Genomic DNA, 23608 nt, shown 5'->3' on the forward strand with positions numbered 1-23608 from the left:
TCATCAATTTATGACAAATTTTAGCTTCCTTTCTTACCTTTTCAAATGAAATTTTAAATTTATAAACGAAAAAATACTAGGGGTTCAAAGTTTTGGATTAAATTTTTTTGTTAACTTTCATATTATTTAGTCCAAATTTTTAGATTCTTATTGTTCAATTATTAAATAATATGTAATTTTGCAACATGGCACACGGAAGGAAAAAAAATTGTTAATTAGACTTATTTGGCATAATAAGTAAATATTTAAAATTAATGATGGGTGTAAAATGATATAAATTGATAATTTAGTTTACAAAATGAATTTATATGAGCTTGTAAAAAATTAGAATAAATGGGTTATAAATGGATAATTGAGTTACCCAACTCATTTTTTGACTTACCCATTTATACCCATCTAATTAAATGGATATAAATGGGTTGACTCATTTATACCCATCATCCATTTTACCCAACCCAAACCCGCCCAAATCACCCATTTTGCCACCTCTACCTGTGACCTAGCATTTATTTAATTTTTTTTATTGGGGGCACAATCTGTGACCTAGCAGCTAGATTCACAAAATAATATGAAAATAACATTAAGTTATGTCTTACTATTGACAAACCAAAATGTCTTACCATTGACAAATCAAGTGCTTAATTCATGCTTACCTCCTTTGAAAAATATGCTCTTTTGCTTCGATAAGAAAATTTTGGATGGTACATTGAAAAGAATACTTAAGTTTAGGAAAATGTTATTTGCGCTCTCATTTTTATTAATTACACTCCCACTATCATTTTAATTATATAGTTTTTATTTATTATACTATATGATAAAACAAATGGTGGAAGTGCAAATAATAAAAAATGGAGTGTAAATAACATTTTCCTAAACTTCAAACCAAAAAAAAAATGTTTCCCTAAGTTTAATGCAACTAAAAACAGATATGAAAATTAAGAATAAAATAACTTGAAAAAGATGCTAGAAGTCTATGTTTAATAAAGGGTTATTATTTACTTTTATTATCTTTTTCCATATTGGTTTTTTGCGAGAGTGATTATGTTTTTCAAAATTTAAAGAGGGAGGTCTTTTTTTATTTTTATGATTAATACTAAACTAAATTGCAAATTCCAAGAAAGTCCATGTTAATTTAAAAAGGGGTGATTTATTTTAAGGACAGTGCTACCAATAAGAGTAAAAATGGTAGCATTAACTTAACTTTCAAGATGTCCCTCCTCCTAATTTTCACAATTGCCTTTTTAGGCACACAACATTAGGAGGAGACTTGTGCCTACAAGGTACTCAGTACTCTTCTCTTTTTTTTTTTTTTTTTTTTTCTGACGGAGTGAGTATCCGGGCCTTCGGCCTGACTAATCTCACTCCGGCCCGAGGAGGAGGCCCTACTCTTCTCTCTCGGCATAATTTGTGAATCTTAGATCGTCTTATGGTAATTAGCCAAACTCAAGGGTAGAAATTGAAAATTCTGCAACGGCCTCCCCAGCCAAAGGAGCCCAACTCTTTTCGTTTAGAAGCAGCCCAATGTCTTACATGAAAAGATGAAAAAGCCCAAAGCTTAATCCAATCTCAGCCGTCAGATCTAGGGCGACGCTCTTTTGGCTACCTTTTATAAACCTTTCTCTCTCCGTCTCCCCAAACCCTACTCCTTCAGCTTCTCCTTTGCAAGAACAGAGAGTACACCCTCAAACACACACCCGAGGGGGCGCAGAAATGGCGCAGCGGCTCACTTATCGCAAGCGGCATAGCTATGCCACCAAGTCCAACCAACACCGGGTCGTCAAAACCCCTGGTAAATCTCCTCATTTCTTGATAGCCCACATTACCTTTGTTTATGCCCCGAACCTGTTTGATTATTTTGTTCATGTGAAGTCTGTTATGGTTTTTACGTGATTTGCTATTTGATGTTTTGGCGCTATAAAATTGATGGGTTTTGGTCTTTATGGATGAAAAATAGGTGGCAAGTTAGTTTATCAGACTACGAAGAAGAGGGCTAGTGGACCCAAATGCCCTGTTACTGGCAAGAGGATCCAAGGGGTATGCTCTATCTTCTAATTCTGTTTCCTCATTAATCTTGCTTGTGGGTTTAACATGTAAATCTGACTTCTTTTTCGATGCTCTAATGATTTTACTTGCGTGGGATTTTTACTTTATTTTTATGGTTGATTAGATTAGTGATTTTGGGGTTAATGATATATGGATTTTCTGTGATTTTTCGGTGGTTGAGGTGTTAGCAATGGGGTCTGGGGCATGCAACATCAAGTTTTATTTGCTGCATTTAGTTTAGTTGGGTGCTTTAAGCTTTCATGTTGTGTGATTAGATGTTGCATTATGGGTTATATGTTGGAGGTTTGTAGAGGATAGATTGTTATCTGGGACAATGACGGTTGACATGTTATTTTGCGTCATCATATGAAGTTAATAAAGCTTCATGAGTCTTGATAGAGCATGTGATTATTTTGGAGGCTTTGTGCCACCAAATTATAGATTTTAGAGTGAAATTCACCAAGAGTGTCTGTGGTCACCTGTGGAAAAGATGATGAAATGTTTGTTGCGTTCGTGATTGTAATTCTTATAGGGATCTCCTGAGTGGTTTTTCACCTCTGGCTAACTAAAATCATCAGTGAGGGAACCCACATACGTGTTTTTTTTGGGGGGGGGGGAAGCAGCTGAATTGGAAAAATAACCGACTTGAACACAAATGAAATGATGAAGTGAAATTTATTCATGGTTGGAAGTGAAACGTGTATATGGATCTCTGATTTCTATCATATTTGCGGCTGCTATTAGAGTTCTAAATCCTTTCTTGTCATTTCACCTTTACAGTACTTTTTTTATTATATAGTTGAATTTATTGGGCCACAATACTGTAAGAATGCTAATACAGAGTTGAGAAGTACATGAATATCATTTGTCAGTTGTGTTAAAGAGAGATCAATAAGAGGGGGCTATCAGTGATGAATTTTTCCAAGAATAAGAGCTGTTACGTGTATTTTCTAGAGGTGTTCTCAACTGATTTTGGACTACTAGTAAAACTTGATGGGGCGAGGGTGTTTGTATTAGCCAATCAAGATGCTAATGATTTTTTTTGGTCCTCTTATTGAATCAGAAGTTGACGCTTTTCAATATCATGTATATGGTGATCATCTCTAAGCATTTTTAAAATGAATCACTGTATTAGATGTTGATGTACAGCATGAAGCATTATCATCTTAAATGTCCATGGTTTTAAATGGTTTTGAAATTTGCAGATTCCGCATCTCAGACCTGCTGAATACAAGAGGTCTAGACTAGCCAGAAACCGGAGGACTGTGAACCGTGCTTATGGTGGGGTTTTGTCCGGTAGTGCTGTGAGGGAAAGGTTGGTAGCCCTATAAAACTCTCCTGTTTTTATGTTGACCGGTGATCGGTATTGCTCTGGTATCTTGATTCATCCTGATGTGATGTTATAGGATCATCAGGGCTTTCCTAGTGGAAGAACAAAAGATTGTTAAGAAGGTTTTGAAGATTCAAAAGGCGAAGGAAAAGCTAGCTGCCAAGAGCTAAGATAAATTATGTATTAATTTTTGACCATGCTTTGAGAGTAATTTTTGTGATACAGCTTGCTGCAAGGAATCGTGGAAATGTATTATGAGATTATTTAGCTCAAGATTTGTGTTTTGTCAGGCTTCTTTTGTACGACTTCCAGTGGTCTACTTGTCGAAAAAGCCCATGATCCCTAGGATTTTGTTTTGATTTTATTTCTGGATGGAATTTGAAACACATTTTGGATTCTTAAATGTTAGTTCAGTTGTTCTCTCCACAGATATTTTGAATTATTTTTGTTTGTTTGTTTGTTTCGACATTGATTTGAAATTTGCATCGTTTAGTTGCGCGTGAAGTTTACTTGTGGCAGAACTCGTCCTGTGTTATATGAGGGTGCAGGATTGAGAAATACTTGAATATGGTCGGATACAAGTGGCTTTCGTGCATCTAAGGGCAACCTTGTGTTTACTGTTTCGTACCATGCCAGGATTGTTGCAGACCATCATACTTGACACGCATCTAGTGATGCTGATGCACAGCTCCGTTGAAAGTGCGTGTTTGGTGAATGAGCGGTAAGTATCCAATGGCATGTCCGCAATTGGTCGGTCCGATTATGTCATTTGATAATTGATGATTGATGGGGGTACTCTTGCCTCTTTTATTGTAGTGCTTACTGCCTAACATTGGATTCCCCATCTTTTTAATACTGTGTGTGATCGTGGACAGTAAAAATCTGTCCTCTTTCTATTTTTACTGTCATCGGTTGATTTTATTTTCAGAGTTACCTCCGTTGACGGGTCATTGGATCACAGTAATATCTAAAAATATTTTAAAATATATAGCAAAGTTTTTTAAAAAATAGCTAATCCAACGGAGGAGCGAATTGTGACCAGCAACGGGTCACCATCCCCCCCAAAAAAAAAACCCCCAAATGCGTAATAGATGGATGTCAGGAGGCTCGGCTGAAGAGTGGCTCCAATGGGCTTTTGGTGGCCCATTATTATTATTGACTTCCCAATCCTACCACTGGGCTCAAACAAACCGTACGGTATATCAAGGGGTTAACTCAAAGCCGAAGGAAGAAGAGGGAAAGAGGATTGCAAAAGTTTCTACTATATTATTGCAAAGTTTAGCTATGTAGACGCATTTTCGCATTACTCAAGGCAACAATCATCTTTTCTATCGGAATGCGAAGTTGAATTTGAGAATCACTTCTCTACACATAAACATGGAGGCATACAATGCCATGCAAACCTATATTTACCCACCATACTTGCTCCTATATATTTTATTTTATTATCTCAAATACGTCACATTATTATTTTGCTACTATGTTTTATTTTATTATAAAAACTTCAAAAACTCCCATCCACACACGGGCTCACACCTGCTGCAGGAAAGCTTGCAATAAAAACATACATATGTATAGAGCTTTGGAGTGAATTTTAAACAAGACATATCTTTCTGGTCCCAAGATATGGAGTAATTTAGAACACAACTCTTGATTAGTGAGGAACACGTTGCTTGCTTCCCCTCCATCAACTTTTTTAAGACTCTATATGTAGCTAATAAATTGCTTACTCCGAAAAAAGGAAAACATGATGAAAAATAAAAGCGACTAAGTACTAAATCTTTTAGAGTAAAATATTGTCACTACTTGAGTTGTTCACAAACTAAATTGGGTAAAAATGAGTTCATCATTCGTATGTGGATTAAGTATAACACTTGTTGGTCGAAAAATTAGTGGACATATCACTACTAGGGCAAGGTGAAGAATCCCAGAACAAGTTCGACTTCCATGCATCTCCCATATTCAACGGGAAGTTGAAGGGATATCCAACGGGTTGCATCGTCCCCCAGAGTTGATCCCTTTGTGCTACATTGGGATCATTCACCAATGCTGTCTCCTCTTGATCATCATGATTAGCATTTCTTCTAGTAACCTGATCAGGCACTGTGATTGAGAAGTTGTGGAAGTACTGATCTTGTGACACTTTATCATCAAAATCGCCAAACATGGAGGAGGACATGTTTAGTAGCAAGGAAGAAGCGTCAATAGTGTATTTTAAGGGTTCAGATGTTGGGATTGGGATGGTTGGAAATGTGGTGGTCGGAGGGAGGTCACATTTTGAAGCAGAAATCTGAGATGGTTCAATGTTGCTGCTCATTTGGTTGACGATGGAATTATAGGGAGAAGTATCTAGTGGAGAAAAAGTACTAGCAATTGATGATTGTTGTAAATCACTGTTACTATCTCCAAACTGGATTACTGAACTTGTTTTGGTTGTTAATGACATGTTACTTGAGCTGAAATTGCTAGTACCGTAAACATTTTGAGTTAGAAAGTCAGATGTTGTAGTAGTAGGAGTTGTTTGAGGTACAGGAGAGATCCAAGAATGAGAAAGAGCCCTTTGCGCATTTGAGTTTGCTTTCTTGAATATCCTGCAAATTGCCCATGCGTCCTGAAGATTCCAAATCAACCAGTAAGACATGAGCATCACATTATTGGGGAAAAAAAATCTTAGATACTGTGAAATCTAGAAAAGTACGATGTACATTACATTAGCTGGAATATTATTCTTGTCCATGTATCTCTTGGATGGTCCTGTGTCACTAAGTGAAGGTAACCTAAACTCATGCATCATCCAGTCAGTCTTTATCCCTTTTGCAGCTCTACCCTTGTAGAAAACTAGGGATTTCTTTAGGCCAATGCACTTGGAACCTTCAGAGGAGTAGATAGGCCTGTCAGTGCCCGTCGCCTTCCAGAATCCAGCTCCAGTTACTCTATTCGGCCGTGCACTGTTTCTATATTTTCGGTCCCTTGGACAATAAAAATACCATTCTTTTTCTCCAGTTGTTGCTAACTCTGCTCGCAAAAGAAATTATAAGAGCACAAACACTCGGTTAGTTCTTGTATGAATTCGTAGCATAACATTTTCAGAGGGAAAAAAAGTAAAGAACACGCAAGATCGGCCCTCTAGGTTCTTGAAACAGAAAAAATGTCACAGTATAGATCTATAAACAAGCAACTGAAGTATACTCAAAGTTTTCTTATATGAAGAATGAAGGTCCATATGAAGATAGTAGTGAAATTTACATACAATAGAGAGAAGGATAGATGTTTCTTACTTGGAAGATCCCATGGATCATATTTATAGATGTCAAGTTGCTTGATAAGTTCAATGGAAAGAGGTCGCTGCTGTATCTTCCTTCTTAGATAAAACCCTACAAGTTCTTCATCTGTTGGATGAAACCTGAACCCTGGCAACATCACTTCATCCAACTTTTCACTACTATCATTTCTCTCATCCATGCCTTTCTTCTCCTTAACGTGAATCACAAGCTTACTCCTTAATTTCAGTGTTCTCAATAGGGAACTAATAATAATTCCAGATTATCAAGCGCGAAGCTTAGAACTTATAGATTCTTGCAACCACAAGAAAGCAGTTATATGTTTCAAAACTTACAGCAGATCTTTAAACCAAGCTAAGTAACTAACTCTTCAATGTAAAAATCTTTAAGAAAACTCCACTAAATTCTCTAACAGTCAGTTGTTTGTAACTCTAGTGCCTTAGTGTGAAATAAACACCCTACAAAATGAAACATATAAGTAACTTAAAAGCTAGCATGCAGTCCAGACGCTCCAAACAGATAAACACAAAGAAGAGGCTGAGTTTGTAAGGCTGTTGTCTCAGTTTGAAGTCATTATATGCTTCCTGAAGAAGGGTCTGCCCCCGAAGTATCAGCCTACTTTTCTGGTGACTTTAAAGGGCTTGTTTTCTTACGAGGATCGGTACTATATCTGAGAAGGAAGGAAACTTTGGCCAAGTTCATAATAACACCTACCAAGAAACCCTAAAGAAAAATGGGATCCTAGCAATGACTCTTATCTTACTAGCTCATGGCCTTATTGAAAGCTATTGTGTTTTATTTACTCCAAATTGAGGAATCTCAAGAACTACCATATCAGCCGTTATGGGGATTGGAAGTTCACTGTCATTTTTAATATATTCTATTCGGTTGATGAAAATTTTAAAGTAATTAGTACGTATGATGAAAATGCAAACTTCCAAATGTAGTGAGTTTTTTTATTTAACTTGGTTTGAATTGTTATTTGGATATGGACCAAAAAGCAACTCCCAAAGCAGAAGCTCAAAATTATATTCAGCTGCCAAATTCCTTTGACTACTCCTCCCTCAAAGTTTATTTCAGAGTCTTCAGTTTCTCAAGATCCAAAAATCCCATTTCTATTCCATTCCCAGAGCTTCTATTCCACTGACTTGTCAGAGATTATTGAATATATCATGTATCTAAATTAGACAAATAAATAAAGAAGATGCTATAGCTTGGACGTATCTTAAAGTCCAGAGGGTATACTATACTATGGTCCTATTAGAAGGGACCATCAATCCTGAAAACCTTGTTCATCAGTTAACTATCCTTTGACCTTCATGGGCTCCATATCTTTCATTTCAGAGACCAAATTTTGCTCAAAGAAAGTTGACTGACGACTAAGATGTTCTAACTCTACCTTTTTGACAGTTTTGACCCCAATTTTATGAGCTAATTCTTTGAAATGTGGATTGGTTGGAGTTTGTCCAAAATCCTGCTTGTCATTTTCTCTAGCAATCTTTTCAGTCTCTTACAATGCTAAAAAATTTCGAAACTTTTCTCGCTTATGACCTAGCGCGGCCTGCATTTTCAATGCTCCAACTATATTAATTCAAGACTCCTAGAATAGTTAATTTAGTTTTCAATCCCAGTGGCCATCATTTCTTAGTTTTCATTGTTTTTCCGTACATGTTTGTTGTAATCCGCCTCATTCTTCCAATCTGTTTGATTTCTTTCCTCTCTTTTAAAAATATTGAGTGTAGCATTATTTCATGCTTATCATTAATCTTTGCCTTTGATTGGACGGGATTTCTATTTCCAGAATTTTTTTTTTTAAAAAAGTGAGGAATCTTTGATACAGGTGAAGGAGTGACAATAAATATAAGTACATTAGTAAGAAATTAATGGTAGCCAGAAAAAAAAAAAATCAATGGCAGCGAAACAGTATATATATACCAAAGGGATGGAAAAAGATTCGATGGTACATAAAAAAAAAGTAACTTAAATAATCCAAACTAGCTTTTTTCTTTTCTCTTGTTAATGTCCTGATCTTTCTGGATCTGAGGTCATTTGAAAGAGCAAAAGATTTTGATCTTTTGGATGGAGCAGCAGGCTGAAGGTTAGAGGCTTTCTTTTCTCTTAACCAGCCCCTTTTATTTTCCTTAATCTTTTGATGTTTCAAGCATTACAAACATGGCAACCGTCTTAGAACATGGCTGTTTGCAGACCATCCCAACTCCTTTTTTTTTCCACCATTTGTACCAATGTAGATCAGGGATCAAGTAAAATAATGGGGAAAAACGAATAAAAACAATAAAAGGACTCATAGGTAATAATATTTCTCATTATAATGGGGAAAGAAAAAGAGAGAAAAAGTTGAAATCCAGCATTTGTCTTATAAGAAATATATAGATATATACTGCTAACTCTTGCTCAGTGAGAGCAGCACTTCCTCAAGAATCAGTTAATCTTCCTTAAAGGATGCCATAATCTCAAGTGAAACAGCCCGCCTCGATCACCATCCTTGAACCACTCAAACCCAAACATTACAGTATTAGAGTATTCATAATTTGCATGAATATAGAGCTGGAATGGACCTGTGAGGGAATTTATAGAATTCAGAAGTGGAGTGGTTGATTTTTTTGCCTTTTGGCTCATGGGTTGACGGCAAGGAGTCAATTTCCTTCGATTTTGGGGCTATTGGAGAAAACCCACAGCTTGGATTTCCACAATTTCTTGCTTCTAGAAATGCAAAGAAAATAATGCAAACTTCACATTATGGGCTACTGTACGAGTTTTGAATCTATCTTGTAAAATTCCTCAAGGTTTCCATATTTAAATCAATTTCTCGTACTAAAGTTTGCTCACCTTGTCTTCAGAGTGGATGGCAAAAAGAGTACCAACTATTAAATGGGGATGATGTTCGCAGAGTCAAATGCCAAACTTGGAGTTAGAGACTTCAAATTTAGTGAAAATGAACCCTCACACCCAACCCACAATCCAAGCCCCTCGTTTGAAACCCCTTTTTGTCTGTCTTTGACCTTGGGTTTGCTTCCCAAACGTGCAACCATTTTAACTAGAATGTGTCGAACTCTTCAAATTCAGGCATCCAAGGCTTTATTTACACAACTACTCAAATTTGGTTCAGTGGTCATTAAAAAAAAAAAAAAAAAAGGCCTCTTTAAACTATAGATCGAAAGTTCGAATCTCATCTGTAATAAAAAAAAAACACATCTTTAATTTAGTTATGTCTATATGTTGCGAAAAGAAAAGAGGCCTTATTTACACCGTTTAGCTCATGTACATCATTCATAGCCACTTCACCCTACCAAGTCCAGTTTTCTATTGATGGATCATAAACAGTATGAGAACAATTCTAATAGATTTTTCAGATTTGGAGCGTTTATCATGAAATACTAGTAATTACTACGTGAAGTATCCCTACTATTGCGTGATAAAAGTGCCATAGATTATACCGTCCGTGAACTCAACTGAAGGTCATGAGCACCGACTTTGTGGTTATTTTGACAGTTCTTTCTTTACCAAAAGCCTTCAGAAGAACTATGCCCAACTCCTTTTTTTTTTTTTTTTTTTTTTTTGGGAGAACAACTAAACCCAGCTTAGGCACAACGAAAGAAGAATTATACCCATTCACACCCGTTCTTCTCTTAAAGAAAGAAAAAAGATAGAACTGGAACCCAACAAAATTGCTCATTGTTTTTGGCTACAGCTAGTTTATGATAACAGAGAAAATGATCAAAGGAAAAACCGAATCATAAATTGTAGTCCACAAAGATAAAATGTTGGATAACATAACCGTACACTATATAATCATTTCTCAGTACATGCAAATCCTTCATGTCACAACCATGGTTCAAAGTCGCGGTCGCGGCCTGGACCGTTTCACATCGGTCTCGACATATCAGTCGCAGTTTCGGTGAGACGCGAATTTTTGAAATATTTAATATTCTAAAAATTGTAAAAAATATAATAATTAAAAATAATTAAAAAATTAGTAAAAATAATAAAAATTCGAGTTGATTCGGGATGACTCGGAGTAACTCGACCGTTTCAACCCTTCACCGTGACGTCTTGACGAGTCGCGTATCTCGATATCGTTTCCTTGTGATCTCGTCTCGGACTGACGACTAGGTCGAGTCGTCTTGGTCTCTACCGAGTCTTCGAACCACGGTCACAACCAGAACATATTCAATAGTTTACAATTAAAGAAAAATGGCTTCCCTATTCACTTTTCATATTTTCTGAGTGTTTTCCTCTTGTTGCAAACCCCTTGGCAAATCCCAGCTAAGGCATGAAAACCCTAGCCTGGAACGAGAAATTCTCAAAAACTTACGTTTACCCTGTTGTCTTAGAATTTTCACAACGCAGGTTTGCGGTGCCTGCTGTTGGTAGCCTGCATTTTTTTCTCTCTTCATTTTTTTGGGGTCCCTTTTTCGTTCTCTTTGAAAGCACTGTTCATGGACACGGTAAATCTTGCCTAAGCCTATGTCCTAACGAGAAAATTTTTAAAGAGAATACCTTTCTTTACAAATAAAACATCAAAAGTTTAGAGGTAACAAAAGATCTGCTTGAGCAATTCTTTGAATACATAATAGCTATAGACTGCTTATGGCACAATAATCAACTTTACATTCATGCCCAGGCATTCAATGATCATTTCCTGTAATCGTACAAACAATTACAAGTAATCATGTCAAATAACAAAAACTGCCTTTTCCAACTTGCACATATCTCGTTGTTGACAGAATAACTGAATCATCAAGATGCTTGTATCATCTCTCTGATGTCATATCCTTGAAGCTACAGAAAAATTAGCCAGGGTTAACCTTTCATCACATATTTTTCTGATTAAAAAAATAAAAAAAGGGCAATAATCGTCAAGGAAAAACAAAAGGCAAGAACAACAGTATGATATTAGATGTGCCCTCTTAAAGATTAACACAAGAAGTAGATAACTGATCGTGGGATTGGCTAATGAAGCTTCTTTACAAGCAGAGCATATGTCTTTACCATATTCTAGGATGGTAGCAGAGATTTAGACAAAAATCCCAACAGTATGACACAAAACATGTAATAGTAGAAGCACAACATGGAATTTGCAACGATACACGGTTTTCAAGGTCGAACTCTACCAAAACACGCAAAATAACGTACACAAACAAAAATACCTCACAAGATATATCACCTCATTCAGATACAAATGCAAAAGTAGATTCAAATAACAAGCTTTGGAATGTTATTTACCTCAAGGAAGGTGAGCAGTAAGATAACTCCAGAGTTCCAAAGAGCATGAATTGTTATAGGTGTTAGAAGGTTGCGTGTTTGAGCATAAGATAATCCCAAAGCAATACCTACATATATAGTCTCTGTTAGTCCAAATCCAGAATGGAATGGCTATGCAGCAATGCAAACTCTAGTCCAGTGTTTTCAACCAAAAGTAGACTCTTCCTTTTCATTTATTTTGTATTTCTGAGTTTAATAAACTTGTTAGTTCATTTCACATCAGAAGGTCCAACAGTTCTATTATCTCCATGAAGCAATTCAAGGAAAAACTGAGAAAACATTAACAAGAGATGGGAGGATTTAGCACTGATATCGCCTTTGTGCACTTTCCCAACAATTGCAATTTTCATTGCCAACAGATACACATTTTCAACGTTTAAAAGGTAGGGTTCTGATAAGACTCCATCAAAGTTTCCATGATTTCCAGGTCGATTATTTTGTGCTCTGCACACAGAAGCCTTTCTTCCCATTTTAGTTAGTTTTTCTTTTAGTAATTATATTGGGGATGAAAGGGGGAGGTTTTCCTACTCTTCAATCCATAGTTTATTGTCTATAAGCAGTGTACCAAGTACAAACAGCTGAGGAAATTCTCCAGGGGTGAGATGTGCAATTGCAAATACAGCAGCACTAACAACGATGGAAAGTGGTGTAGGCAACCTGCACGGAAATGCAACAAAGCATGAGGGTGGATTTTGACACTTCGATGCATGGACTAGAAAAGTTCTTATTTAAGCATGGACTTATCATTAGGTTTAGTCCCCAAGCACTTGAATCAATTTAGCGACAACCCATTTTTACGAGGGAAAAGTTGAAGTAGGCATACCATTTGGTCAGAGCCACCATGAAAAACCCTCTAAAAACAGTCTCCTCAAGAAGTGGAGCAAGGATACCGGTGATTCCCACAAGGCAAGCAGTGCTGCATTTTAAACAAAGAACTCTTTCATTTGCACCTTTGATCTTGCGAAATAATCACATCTAAAAAGTGCAAAGTCCACATACAAGAATCCTCTTGGTAAAATCTTAAAGATGCAGCAGTAAATCTTTTTCCTGGAAGTACCTGATACTTGAGGATCCAATCAACGGAAGCAAGCGAACAAGAGCGTCGGTCTGACAATAAAAAACGGGTGGGATGAGAGAGATGAACGGAGTAGATAAAAATTAATCACAGGTTGACTAGTGGTCTAGATGAAATTCCTGATTAGCAATAAAAAGAAATTATTCTCTCAAAATGGAAAGGTTTATATGACATGAATGGTCAAGTAAAAGAGGAACACACACAGAATGCCTATGTTGCTTTACTACAAATTCTAGAAAATTTTCCAAGTGGCCTGCTGTGTGAGACATAGAAAAAAATTTTACAAGGTAGCCCACTCAAAATCATCACCTACTTGCTCAACACATATCAATAATATCTGCGGAAAACAATTTTAGGCAGTGGTTCTTAATGGGCAGAATAGAGCATGTGCTTCTCATGAATGGAATTTACTCCTTGCTAACATATGAACCACCTAATAAACAAGTTCACATCATAAAAGAAAAACTTATAAGTTGCATTCAATGTACCTCAAAAGGTCCTTTTTCCCCTTTTCTGATTTATCCTTTTTTTCTCTTTTTTTTTTCAGCCTCTCTTTTTAATCTATGTTCTCAGGTAATGGCAAAAAGGAGGATACAAGTCCAAATAATATTATTTCCCTGGAAATTTTGCATTTTTAGTTGTATTCATGTATAAACTAATCAGCAAAACTGAAAAACAGTGCAAGTTGGAATCTCACCTCTCTTTGCGGGGTCTCACCACTAAAGAAGGATACTGCAACACCCGTTAGTGCAATGGCAACAAGAGCTCCAGCAAGACCAATACCCGCCCATACTATCCACCCTTTCTGAAGATTGAAAGGTTCTCTAATATCTGAAAAAGAGTCCAACATATCATACATTTTCATCAATTTTAGAACTCATTGCAAGAACAAACTCCACCAAGATGTGCTTAACTGCTGGACTTCAAGAACAGCAAAAAGCAAACACATATTAAATGCAATTTCTACCCATGCAAAGAAACCTGCCATTCATATTACAAAGACCGGAGACGCTTTTTTATTCAAGAGTGATATATAAGTACTTTCAACATTAAAGATAGCTGTAAAATTTCCAAGAGAATTCTTAAAAAAAAAATTCTCATGCAGCAAGATATACTTCATAAAGTAAGCATTACCATAACGAAATACATCCTCGGGAAGTGGTCCAAATGAGCTGGTAATTCCATAAAGCACTGCAAGCACAGCTGCAGTGGTAATGCTACAAACACGACAAATTAGCGGATTAAACTAAAATGAACACCTCAAGTATGAAATAATTGCATTTATTACTGGCACAGAAATACATACGCTTGGTCAAGGAACAATATTTCTGCCTTCTCATCTAAACTCAATTCTCTGATTTGGACTCCCAAATATGGTATTGCTGCTGTTTCAATTAGTCCTGTCAAAACAAAACTGCCTAAGAAAAAATCAGTAATCTTCAAACATCAGTGACTAATCATGAGCAGCTCCACCAAGAGAAAAATAGAACATCCAAGGACATGGCCTTCTCATTTGTATGCAATGTTACGCCAAGAAATAATTGCAGCATTGCCTCTAATGATAATCAAGCACATTGGGGAAAAATGAAAGTTAAAAACCCAAACAAGAATCTATTCAATTCTAGTCTTAAAGGTATAACTCGGCAGGAGGAATTATTAAACAAAAATTTAAACATTACAAAACTCAAGTTCAGCATAATAATAGTAATAAACATTCAAAAGGCACCTCAATCCGCAAGCCAGTGAGGTCAAAGAAACTGTCTGCCATTTCCAAGGCACATCCCACCGCCTTAGTATTGGCCAGTCCAATCCATCTCCCTGAAGACCATTATGCACATCACCTCAATCTTTTAGAAGCCCATTATGCATATCATCTATCAAAACCTTTTCTACGTTGTTACAGAAAATGTTAATTTCTAATCTAGATCGTTACGCTAGTTTTTTAAAATATGGTAGTCCAGTAATCAAGGGCCTTTCTCCCTGAACAGGATTTGATTTTCAAATTCCCCACCCGTCTTCACATCTCTTACTTTGAAAAGTGTAAAAGGAAGGGAAAAAAATAGTAGAGAACTGAAGCGTAAAACTTATTGCTGGATTGTTCGAAGAAACAAATCCAGTCAGAATTCATACACCTACATCTAACTTTCTCAAATTATCCTAAAATTCCCAAGTATAGGGTTCCAAAATGCCGAAAAACACACTACAGAAGACCAAAATACCCAAATAAAAGTCTAATCTTTTTTACTACAAGAGATTGGCAGCAATGTTAAAAGTAAAACCCACCATTTAGTTACCGAGAAAACAAAAATTCAATCAGCAGTGCAACTATTCTTTAGTCATCAAGTCAGTAAAGCAATCTTACTTTCTGCTCTGATTCTTTACCGGAGTAAAAGCAGATGCAACGTCGACGTGAACGGTGAACAGGGCTTGAAGTTGAAGGGGCCCTGAAACTGAGCGAACTGGGCAGTTGGTTCAATTGGCGAAGAGTATAAGAACCAGCAAGACTGCGAACATGATCACCGGAAAAAGGGAGAGGTGGGTGTTTAGATGAATCATGATTACTACTTCCATTGCAGAGTTTTAAGGGAAGAGATAGCACAAATAGGGAGGAAGTGGAGGACATTTTCAGCAGCTTTGCAAGTTTCAGTCTTTGGACGGATGGGAAGGTTCAATCGAGCAGCTGAATCAGAATTTGATGAATTCTTCCCCAGCTGAGTTGACTCTCGAGTGGCTAATTCTTGGAACCGAGGATAAGCATAGCTTAGGCATTTCAGACCTTATTCTGTTATTTTTCTTTTCTTTTGTAATCAATAAAAATTGATTGCAACTTACAAGCACCTGATCGAAACCCCTGAAGCCCACCTAGTGCCAGGCCGATGACGATGGACTTCTTATTACTCCAGCCCAATGCAAATGGACCAGAATTGTACTGGGTTCAAGCAGATTCTCACTTCTTATTTTCGGGAATATGGACTTCTTGTTACTCCAATAGTGATGGAGCAGAATTGTACTCGATTCAAGCAGATTTTCAGATTTTGTTTTGGGAACTATAACCGTATTATATGCCGTAACTATAGAGTAAATATTTGTGGTTAAATTTTGTAAAAGCTAATTGTGAAAAGTGACCATTAGGAGTGTAAACAAGTCTAACCAAGCTGAACATTACAGTGTTCGAGTTTGTTTGATTATTTTAACGAGTTTGAAATTTTGGTCAACTTATCTATTTGTCTAACCATATTTGAACGAATTTGTTATAAGTTTGAATGCTACTGAACATAAAACGCTGTTCAAAGTTAACTTCACTAGTTAATGAACCAAATTTTAATGAATTCTTACCAAACCAAACCCGATTCGAGTATCGAATAATTTGGTCCATCTTTCAATCATAGCAATTATAAAAGTATGTTCTAGATTTTGGCTTTTTTTACACTATTAAAAAAAATTTCAAATCTAAATGAGTGTATATCAAAAAAAAAAAAAAAAAAGCTTACATCCAAAAAAAATTAGAATTTAAAATCGTGTAATATAAATAAACAAGTACAACCCGCATGGACCAAAGGCCTGGCCTCTCTACACGAAAATATAAATATATATATATATATAGACACACATAAATAAATATTAATGCAATGTGATAGGGAGATCACTCTTAATCGTCTTCAGATGGTTTTATATTGCACACTAATGCTGAATCTAAATACTACTAAAGAAGCTACACGAGTGACAAGTAGGTGAAGTAAGGCGTGAACTTCTAACCTATCGCCCATAATAAGGCACGCAAGTGCCGTATGGTAGGCAAATCACCTGACGCTTTAATCTCCTATTAGTGTCTCTTAAGGCGCACTTACATTTCTGGTTAGCCCCCATTAATATCTCCCAATCGAATCGTTACAAATTAGTAGAATTCGGACGATTTTTATCCCACCATAAAAAACACTTGGCTAATTCAGATTTCGAGAATATGAACTTAATCTCAGGGTGGACAAATGATACACTACTAGTTGAAAAGGGTTTAGTACTTGGAGAAAACTACATGCCCAACAGCTTCAAGACGAGTGCATGAAGGTTCAGAAATTTGAACTATGCCTGGATGGATGGATGGCGGCCGACTTGATACCGGATACACACGTTTTAAATAAAATAATAATGATGATGACGAAATTTGAGAGAAGGTATCGATTCTTAGACCCATATATTATTATTATCTGCCGACGACGGGGAAAAGCGTTGCAAAATTGAGTTGAATGCGAGGCTTGGTAGGTAGGTTGACCAAATTAAAACGCGTTCAGGAATAATTGCAAATGAATTCCGTCCAGTTTAAGTAAGGCCGTACGTGGGAACGGTCTCCCTCTTGCCTACTCAATTACTCCCTCCGTCCCACTTTGATAGTCTTATTTTCTTTTTTCATCTGTCTCAAATTGTAGTTCACTTTCCCATTAAAAAATGTAGTAATCTTTCAAATTGTCTAAAATACCCTTATTAAATATCTTGTTATTAATACATTGTTATTAACTACTAACCCACTACATTGAATACATTGAGTTTTTCCAATACTAACCCATTAGCTGTAACTGATATTAATTGGCACTCTTCGTGATTAGCATAAGGGTATTTTAGGAAATTATTAATCTAAATTTATGTTTCCAACCAAATTAATTACACTTTCTTAATCTGTGTGAAAAAAAAAATCAAGACTAACAAAACGGGACGGAGGGAGTATTTGACAAGGAAAAAGAAAAAAAGAAAAGTCCCATTAGGATTTAATGAAGTGGGAGCTTTCAAATTATATATATATATATATGTGTCATTCCAGTTCTGTACTATATGAAAAGCAATAATAGGGATATTTTATCTTGCTACTTGAAGCATTGTCTTGTTAATTAGGTGATGATGAAGTTTTTGGCTCAACTCTCGAGCATTTTGCCTTCCAAGATTTAGTCCCTCCCATTTAAAACAAAAAAACAAAAACAAAAACAAAAAAGGCATCCTTAGGAGTACGCTATTGTGATGTGGAAGCATTTCCAAATTGTAATGCACACGAAATAGTAATATAATATACATTGCTCCGGATACTTTAAAATAAAGAAGGTAGAAGAAGTGGGGTACTAGCTAGGTACACAGCGTCGGTGGGACAGATATACATGTACCATTTTCTTGTGGTGATGAATTATGATTGAGCATTTCATAAATATCAAAAGCAAGAGAAAATAGTACTTATTATTACATATATACTAAAATATATAACAGGGTCACGGCCTTACTAGGGCGGAAGCCACGTGACCTGATTGCTTTCCAGTTTCGAACAGAATGGGTGGGGGTTTGGGTACGACTTTTCATTAAACTGGCTTGTTCCTTTCTTTGTCCAAATTAATGCATGTGCATGCATGTTCAGGAAATCATGCCACTTGCCGAATAATAACAAGTTTACTATAGTAGTAGTAGTTAATTCGACAACCCTAGTTGTCTGCAATTATCATATTTGTATGATAAACTTCCTTGTAGACTTTTTTTTTTTCTTTTGGGTAAAATATAAAAAGGCTTCTTGAGGTTAAACGAACGTATAGAACCCCCCCCCCCCAAACCACCCAATAGTTTCAAACATAGCTCCAATATCTCATGGTTTGAATTAATTTTTTTAAATAAAAAATAGCAACAATCGTTTGAATTAACGGATTTAAAATGCACGCACTTCTTTTGCAAGTATTTGTATTATAAACAAACAAAATTTCAATTGATATACCTATTATACCCTTAGAATTATGACACAAAAAAACCCCATGTGATTAAAAAAACCTACAAAAAAGTCCCTTATAATTTCAAATTATACAATCTAGTATCTCGTGATTTGAACTAATGTGAAAATCAACAAAAATCATTTAAATTAACAACTTTGAGGGGTCAGTCCAACATTTGATACTTCATTCTTTACTTAGTTGCTCATCTTTTGCTTCCTTAGAAGAAGCTCAAGTGTGGGATAGGAGGATTATTGTCATTTTCCATGTAGAAAAGGAGTTGTAGCTTTCATGGATAAGACGATTTGTTAGATCAATTTGATTTGGCTAGATAATAGTAGGAAACATGCGGTGTTATTGGTAGTAGAAGTTGAATAGGAAACAAAAAGAGAGAAAAAGCCGGATTCCCGTTTGATTAGGAGTTGGCCAGCAACAATTTCGGGATGAATTCTTTTGGAGTATCAGGCCGTCACTTGTCTTTCGACTAGGTCTTCTTTCATTAGTCTTTAGGGAAAAACCAATTGTAATCAATGGAGTCCTACGGATTCTCCTTGAAGATGCGTAGCTAAATCTCCATATTCTTGTTGAAGGTCAACTTGAGAATTCGGTTCCAAACATCTGTGAGATCGAATTATTTTATTTATTTATTATATTCATTGGTATCCGTACGTTTTCTGGTTTAGCTTCTTACAATTATTTTGTTGTTTGAATGTCAAGGTCTCGATATTCGAATTAACCTAATAATTTACTGCCAGATTAATTGATTGAATCCGTAATTATTTAATCGATTAATACTAGTGGCGACTAGTGTGATTAGTCTCATATTAGGAAAACGTATGATCTAATTTAAATAAACCCTCGTAGTGTGCTTGTTGGTTAGAGTTGGGCTTTTCTAATTCTTAATGCAATTGAGAAATTGAATCCTACGGCCGTACCTAGAGTTATTTTTTAGTTTGGAAAATAGTTAACAGTCGTACCTTGACTATCGAAAAAGTAAGGAAAAATGGGTTGTTTATCGCGTGTATGACAACTATAACCAATCTATTAATGAGTAATTGAATTATCATTGTATCGATGATCAGTTGAATGGATTGTGTCTGAAAAGTTGCACCTTTGACTAGAGTTATACACTTGTACTTATTATCGATTAATTCTATTAATTTCTGTTAGTTGTTTTATTAGTCTGTTAATTAGTTATTTTATATTTTCCAAAAATTCCCCATGCTGTGAACTCTAGAATAAACGAATTTTCCCTAATTCCTGTGAATTCGACCTTGCTCACCGCAATATACAAATTTGTATTTTTCTTAAGTAGGTAATTATTATTTCACAGACTCGACACCTGTCACATGTTGATTCAGAAAGTAGGCTATCTATGTTAAAATTGATTTTGAAATCTATTTACCAAATACACCCAAATATGCATTCAATGTTATGTGCCACACTAGTAATATTAATAAATAAAAGTACGTAATTTTGCATGGGACAGTAAAGTGAAAAAACATAGTGGACAAAGGATCCTTTCTCCTCAAATACTCTCATTTTTAAAACAAATCTATTTTTGAGAATTATTTTAAGAAATTAGTCGGATATCACGGGAGTTTGTTTCTCTGTGCCCATAAAATAAGCTTTTTCTCACATGGATATCTTAGGCTCCGTTTGGATTAGCTGTTTTTGGGGTTGTTTTTCAAAAACACCACTGTAGCATTTCGAATCTGAAAAACAAGTCCGTTTGGATTTGGGGTTGTTTTTCAAAAACTATATGAAAAACTTTTACTGTAGATTTTTTTGGATTATTTTTAGAGGTATTTTTGAAACATATTTTTGAGTATTTTTAGAATATTATAATTTTTATATTTTTATATAAATATACATTTATGCATTTATAATACATTTATATTTACAAATGTATAAATGTATATTATTATAAATTATAAATTATAAATGAATATTATATAAATGTATAAATTATAAATGATATTTTTTATATAAATATGCATTTATGCATTTATAATACATTTATAAATAAATATATTTATATATTCATATAAAAATATATAAATGTATTATATTCTATATAATACATAATATAAATATATTTATAAATGTATAAGTGTATATTATTATAAATGTATAAATTATAAATTAATATTATAAATATATTATAAATTATAAGTGTATATTATTATAAATGTATAAATTAATATATTATAAATATATATTAATATTATGTAAAAATGTATTTATATAATTAATATAAATGTATATATGCATTAATATTATGTATAAATGTAAAATTAATATTATGTATATTAATATAAATGTATAAATGTGTTATATTATATATAATATAACATAATATAAATGTATAAGTGTATGTTATTAAAAATGTATAAATTATAAATGAATATTATATAAATGTATAAATTAATATATTATAAATATGTTTTAATATTATGTTGAAATGTATTAATATAATTAATATAAATGTATGCATGTATTAATATTATGTATAAATGTAAAATTAATATTATGTATATTAATATAAATGTATAAATTTATTATAAATGTATTATATTATATATAATATATAATATAAATGTATATTATAAATATACATAAATATTTATATATTATGTATAAATGTGCATTTATATAAATGTATAATAAATTATATATTATATTATATATAATTTATATAACATATAATATTTATGTAAATATATTATAAATATATAAAAATATATTTTAAATAAAATAAAATATTTATGATATGTATATGTAAATATATAATATTAGAAATGTATAATATATATAATATACATTAATATTAATATAATTTATATATAATATACATAATTGAAATATACATATTAATATATATTATAAAACAAAATTGCATAAATATATTTATAAATTTATATATAAATAAATGTATTTATATAAATATATAATATTTATTTCAATTGACATAATATATATAATATTATACATAATTGAAATAAATATATTTATATTAATATAATATATATATAATATACATAATTGAATATACATATTAAAATACATAATTGAAATATACATATTAAAATATATAATTAAAATATATTAAAATATAATTGAAATATACATATAAAATACATAATTAAAATATACAGATTGAAATATACTTATTAAAATATACAAATTAAATATGCATAATTGAAATATATTTGGAGTTGTTTTTGATATATTGTTTGGATTGGTGTTTTTGAAATTGTTTTTGAAATACACATTTACTGTAGCATTTGGAATGTGAAAAACAGTTTTTCAAAAACAGGCTCAAAAACACCAATCCAAATACGTTTGGATTGGTGTTTTTGAGCCTGTTTTTGAAAAACTGTTTTTCACATTCCAAATGCTACAGTAAATGTGTATTTCAAAAACAACTTCAAAAACACAAATCCAAACAATATATCAAAAACAACTCCAAATATATTTCAATTATGCATATTTAATTTGTATATTTTAATAAGTATATTTCAATCTGTATATTTTAATTATGTATTTTATATGTATATTTCAATTATATTTTAATATATTTTAATTATATATTTTAATATGTATATTTCAATTATGTATTTTAATATGTATATTCAATTATGTATATTATATATATATTATATTAATATAAATATATTTATTTCAATTATGTATAATATTATATATATTATGTCAATTGAAATAAATATTATATATTTATATAAATACATTTATTTATATATAAATTTATAAATATATTTATGCAATTTTGTTTTATAATATATATTAATATGTATATTTCAATTATGTATATTATATATAAATTATATTAATATTAATGTATATTATATATATTATACATTTCTAATATTATATATTTACATATACATATCATAAATATTTTATTTTATTTAAAATATATTTTTATATATTTATAATATATTTACATAAATATTATATGTTATATAAATTATATATAATATAATATATAATTTATTATACATTTATATAAATGCACATTTATACATAATATATAAATATTTATGTATATTTATAATATACATTTATATTATATATTATATATAATATAATACATTTATAATAAATTTATACATTTATATTAATATACATAATATTAATTTTACATTTATACATAATATTAATACATGCATACATTTATATTAATTATATTAATACATTTCAACATAATATTAAAACATATTTATAATATATTAATTTATACATTTATATAATATTCATTTATAATTTATACATTTTTAATAACATACACTTATACATTTATATTATGTTATATTATATATAATATAACACATTTATACATTTATATTAATATACATAATATTAATTTTACATTTATACATAATATTAATGCATATATACATTTATATTAATTATATAAATACATTTTTACATAATATTAATATATATTTATAATATATTAATTTATACATTTATAATAATATACACTTATAATTTATAATATATTTATAATATTAATTTATAATTTATACATTTATAATAATATACACTTATACATTTATAAATATATTTATATTATGTATTATATAGAATATAATACATTTATATATTTTTATATGAATATATAAATATATTTATTTATAAATGTATTATAAATGCATAAATGCATATTTATATAAAAAATATCATTTATAATTTATACATTTATATAATATTCATTTATAATTTATAATTTATAATAATATACATTTATACATTTGTAAATATAAATGTATTATAAATGCATAAATGTATATTTATATAAAAATATAAAAATTATAATATTCTAAAAATACTCAAAAAT

At 32.5% G+C, this 23608-nt stretch overlaps 3 protein-coding genes across 6 annotated transcripts; 1 reads left to right on the top strand and 2 right to left on the bottom strand.

Annotated features, from left to right (window-relative positions):
* Positions 1 to 1601: 1601 nt before the first annotated feature.
* Positions 1602 to 3799, top strand: LOC113715348 (large ribosomal subunit protein eL34-like). Its single transcript, XM_027239535.2, has 4 exons — positions 1602 to 1789; positions 1955 to 2034; positions 3249 to 3358; positions 3450 to 3799. Exons 1-4 carry the CDS (start codon positions 1711 to 1713, stop codon positions 3541 to 3543), a joined length of 363 nt encoding a protein of 120 aa, XP_027095336.1. The 5' UTR covers positions 1602 to 1710; the 3' UTR covers positions 3544 to 3799.
* Positions 3800 to 5097: 1298 nt separating this feature from the next.
* LOC113716249 (protein FEZ-like) lies at positions 5098 to 7222 on the bottom strand. Its single transcript, XM_027240542.2, has 3 exons — positions 6652 to 7222; positions 6084 to 6388; positions 5098 to 5984 (listed from the first exon to the last, which is right to left on the bottom strand). The coding sequence occupies exons 1-3, from the start codon at positions 6833 to 6835 to the stop codon at positions 5235 to 5237; spliced, it is 1239 nt and encodes a 412-aa protein (XP_027096343.1). The 5' UTR covers positions 6836 to 7222; the 3' UTR covers positions 5098 to 5234.
* A 3985-nt stretch (positions 7223 to 11207) lies between these two features.
* LOC113717035 (uncharacterized) lies at positions 11208 to 15799 on the bottom strand. 4 transcript variants are annotated; one of them, XM_027241680.2, is made up of 10 exons: positions 15375 to 15799; positions 14739 to 14830; positions 14319 to 14426; positions 14147 to 14229; positions 13710 to 13843; positions 12995 to 13044; positions 12761 to 12853; positions 12503 to 12594; positions 11899 to 12005; positions 11208 to 11454 (listed from the first exon to the last, which is right to left on the bottom strand). In XM_027241680.2, the coding sequence occupies exons 1-10, from the start codon at positions 15633 to 15635 to the stop codon at positions 11413 to 11415; spliced, it is 1062 nt and encodes a 353-aa protein (XP_027097481.1). In that variant the 5' UTR covers positions 15636 to 15799; the 3' UTR covers positions 11208 to 11412. The 4 variants fall into 4 exon arrangements, with proteins under 4 accessions (XP_027097481.1, XP_071926842.1, XP_027097483.1 ...); XM_072070741.1 differs by having other exon boundaries at positions 15296 to 15516; XM_027241682.2 differs by lacking the exon at positions 14739 to 14830 and having other exon boundaries at positions 14319 to 14412; positions 15395 to 15799.
* Positions 15800 to 23608: the final 7809 nt, after the last annotated feature.

The sequence above is a fragment of the Coffea arabica genome, chromosome 11c (genome assembly GCF_036785885.1).
Source record: "Coffea arabica cultivar ET-39 chromosome 11c, Coffea Arabica ET-39 HiFi, whole genome shotgun sequence".
Classification (NCBI taxonomy): domain Eukaryota; kingdom Viridiplantae; phylum Streptophyta; class Magnoliopsida; order Gentianales; family Rubiaceae; genus Coffea; species Coffea arabica.

What these genes read in the sequence shown, in the direction of transcription:
- LOC113715348 (XM_027239535.2), top strand. Translation starts at nt 1,711, where the DNA reads ATGGCGCAGCGGCTCACTTATCGCAAGCGGCATAGCTATGCCACCAAG. An exon ending in CCGGGTCGTCAAAACCCCTG is followed by an intron (nt 1,790 to 1,954) that starts GTAAATCTCCTC and finishes GATGAAAAATAG; the next exon opens with GTGGCAAGTTAGTTTATCAG. An exon ending in GGTAGTGCTGTGAGGGAAAG is followed by an intron (nt 3,359 to 3,449) that starts GTTGGTAGCCCT and finishes GTGATGTTATAG; the next exon opens with GATCATCAGGGCTTTCCTAG.
- LOC113717035 (XM_027241680.2), bottom strand. Translation starts at nt 15,635, where the DNA reads ATGTCCTCCACTTCCTCCCTATTTGTGCTATCTCTTCCCTTAAAACTC. An exon ending in TCACTGGCTTGCGGATTGAG is followed by an intron (nt 14,427 to 14,738) that starts GTGCCTTTTGAA and finishes TTTCTTAGGCAG; the next exon opens with TTTTGTTTTGACAGGACTAA. An exon ending in TCCTCAGCTGTTTGTACTTG is followed by an intron (nt 12,006 to 12,502) that starts GTACACTGCTTA and finishes CTATATATGTAG; the next exon opens with GTATTGCTTTGGGATTATCT.
- LOC113716249 (XM_027240542.2), bottom strand. Translation starts at nt 6,835, where the DNA reads ATGGATGAGAGAAATGATAGTAGTGAAAAGTTGGATGAAGTGATGTTG. An exon ending in TGATCCATGGGATCTTCCAA is followed by an intron (nt 6,389 to 6,651) that starts GTAAGAAACATC and finishes TTTTGCGAGCAG; the next exon opens with AGTTAGCAACAACTGGAGAA. An exon ending in AGAATAATATTCCAGCTAAT is followed by an intron (nt 5,985 to 6,083) that starts GTAATGTACATC and finishes TGGAATCTTCAG; the next exon opens with GACGCATGGGCAATTTGCAG.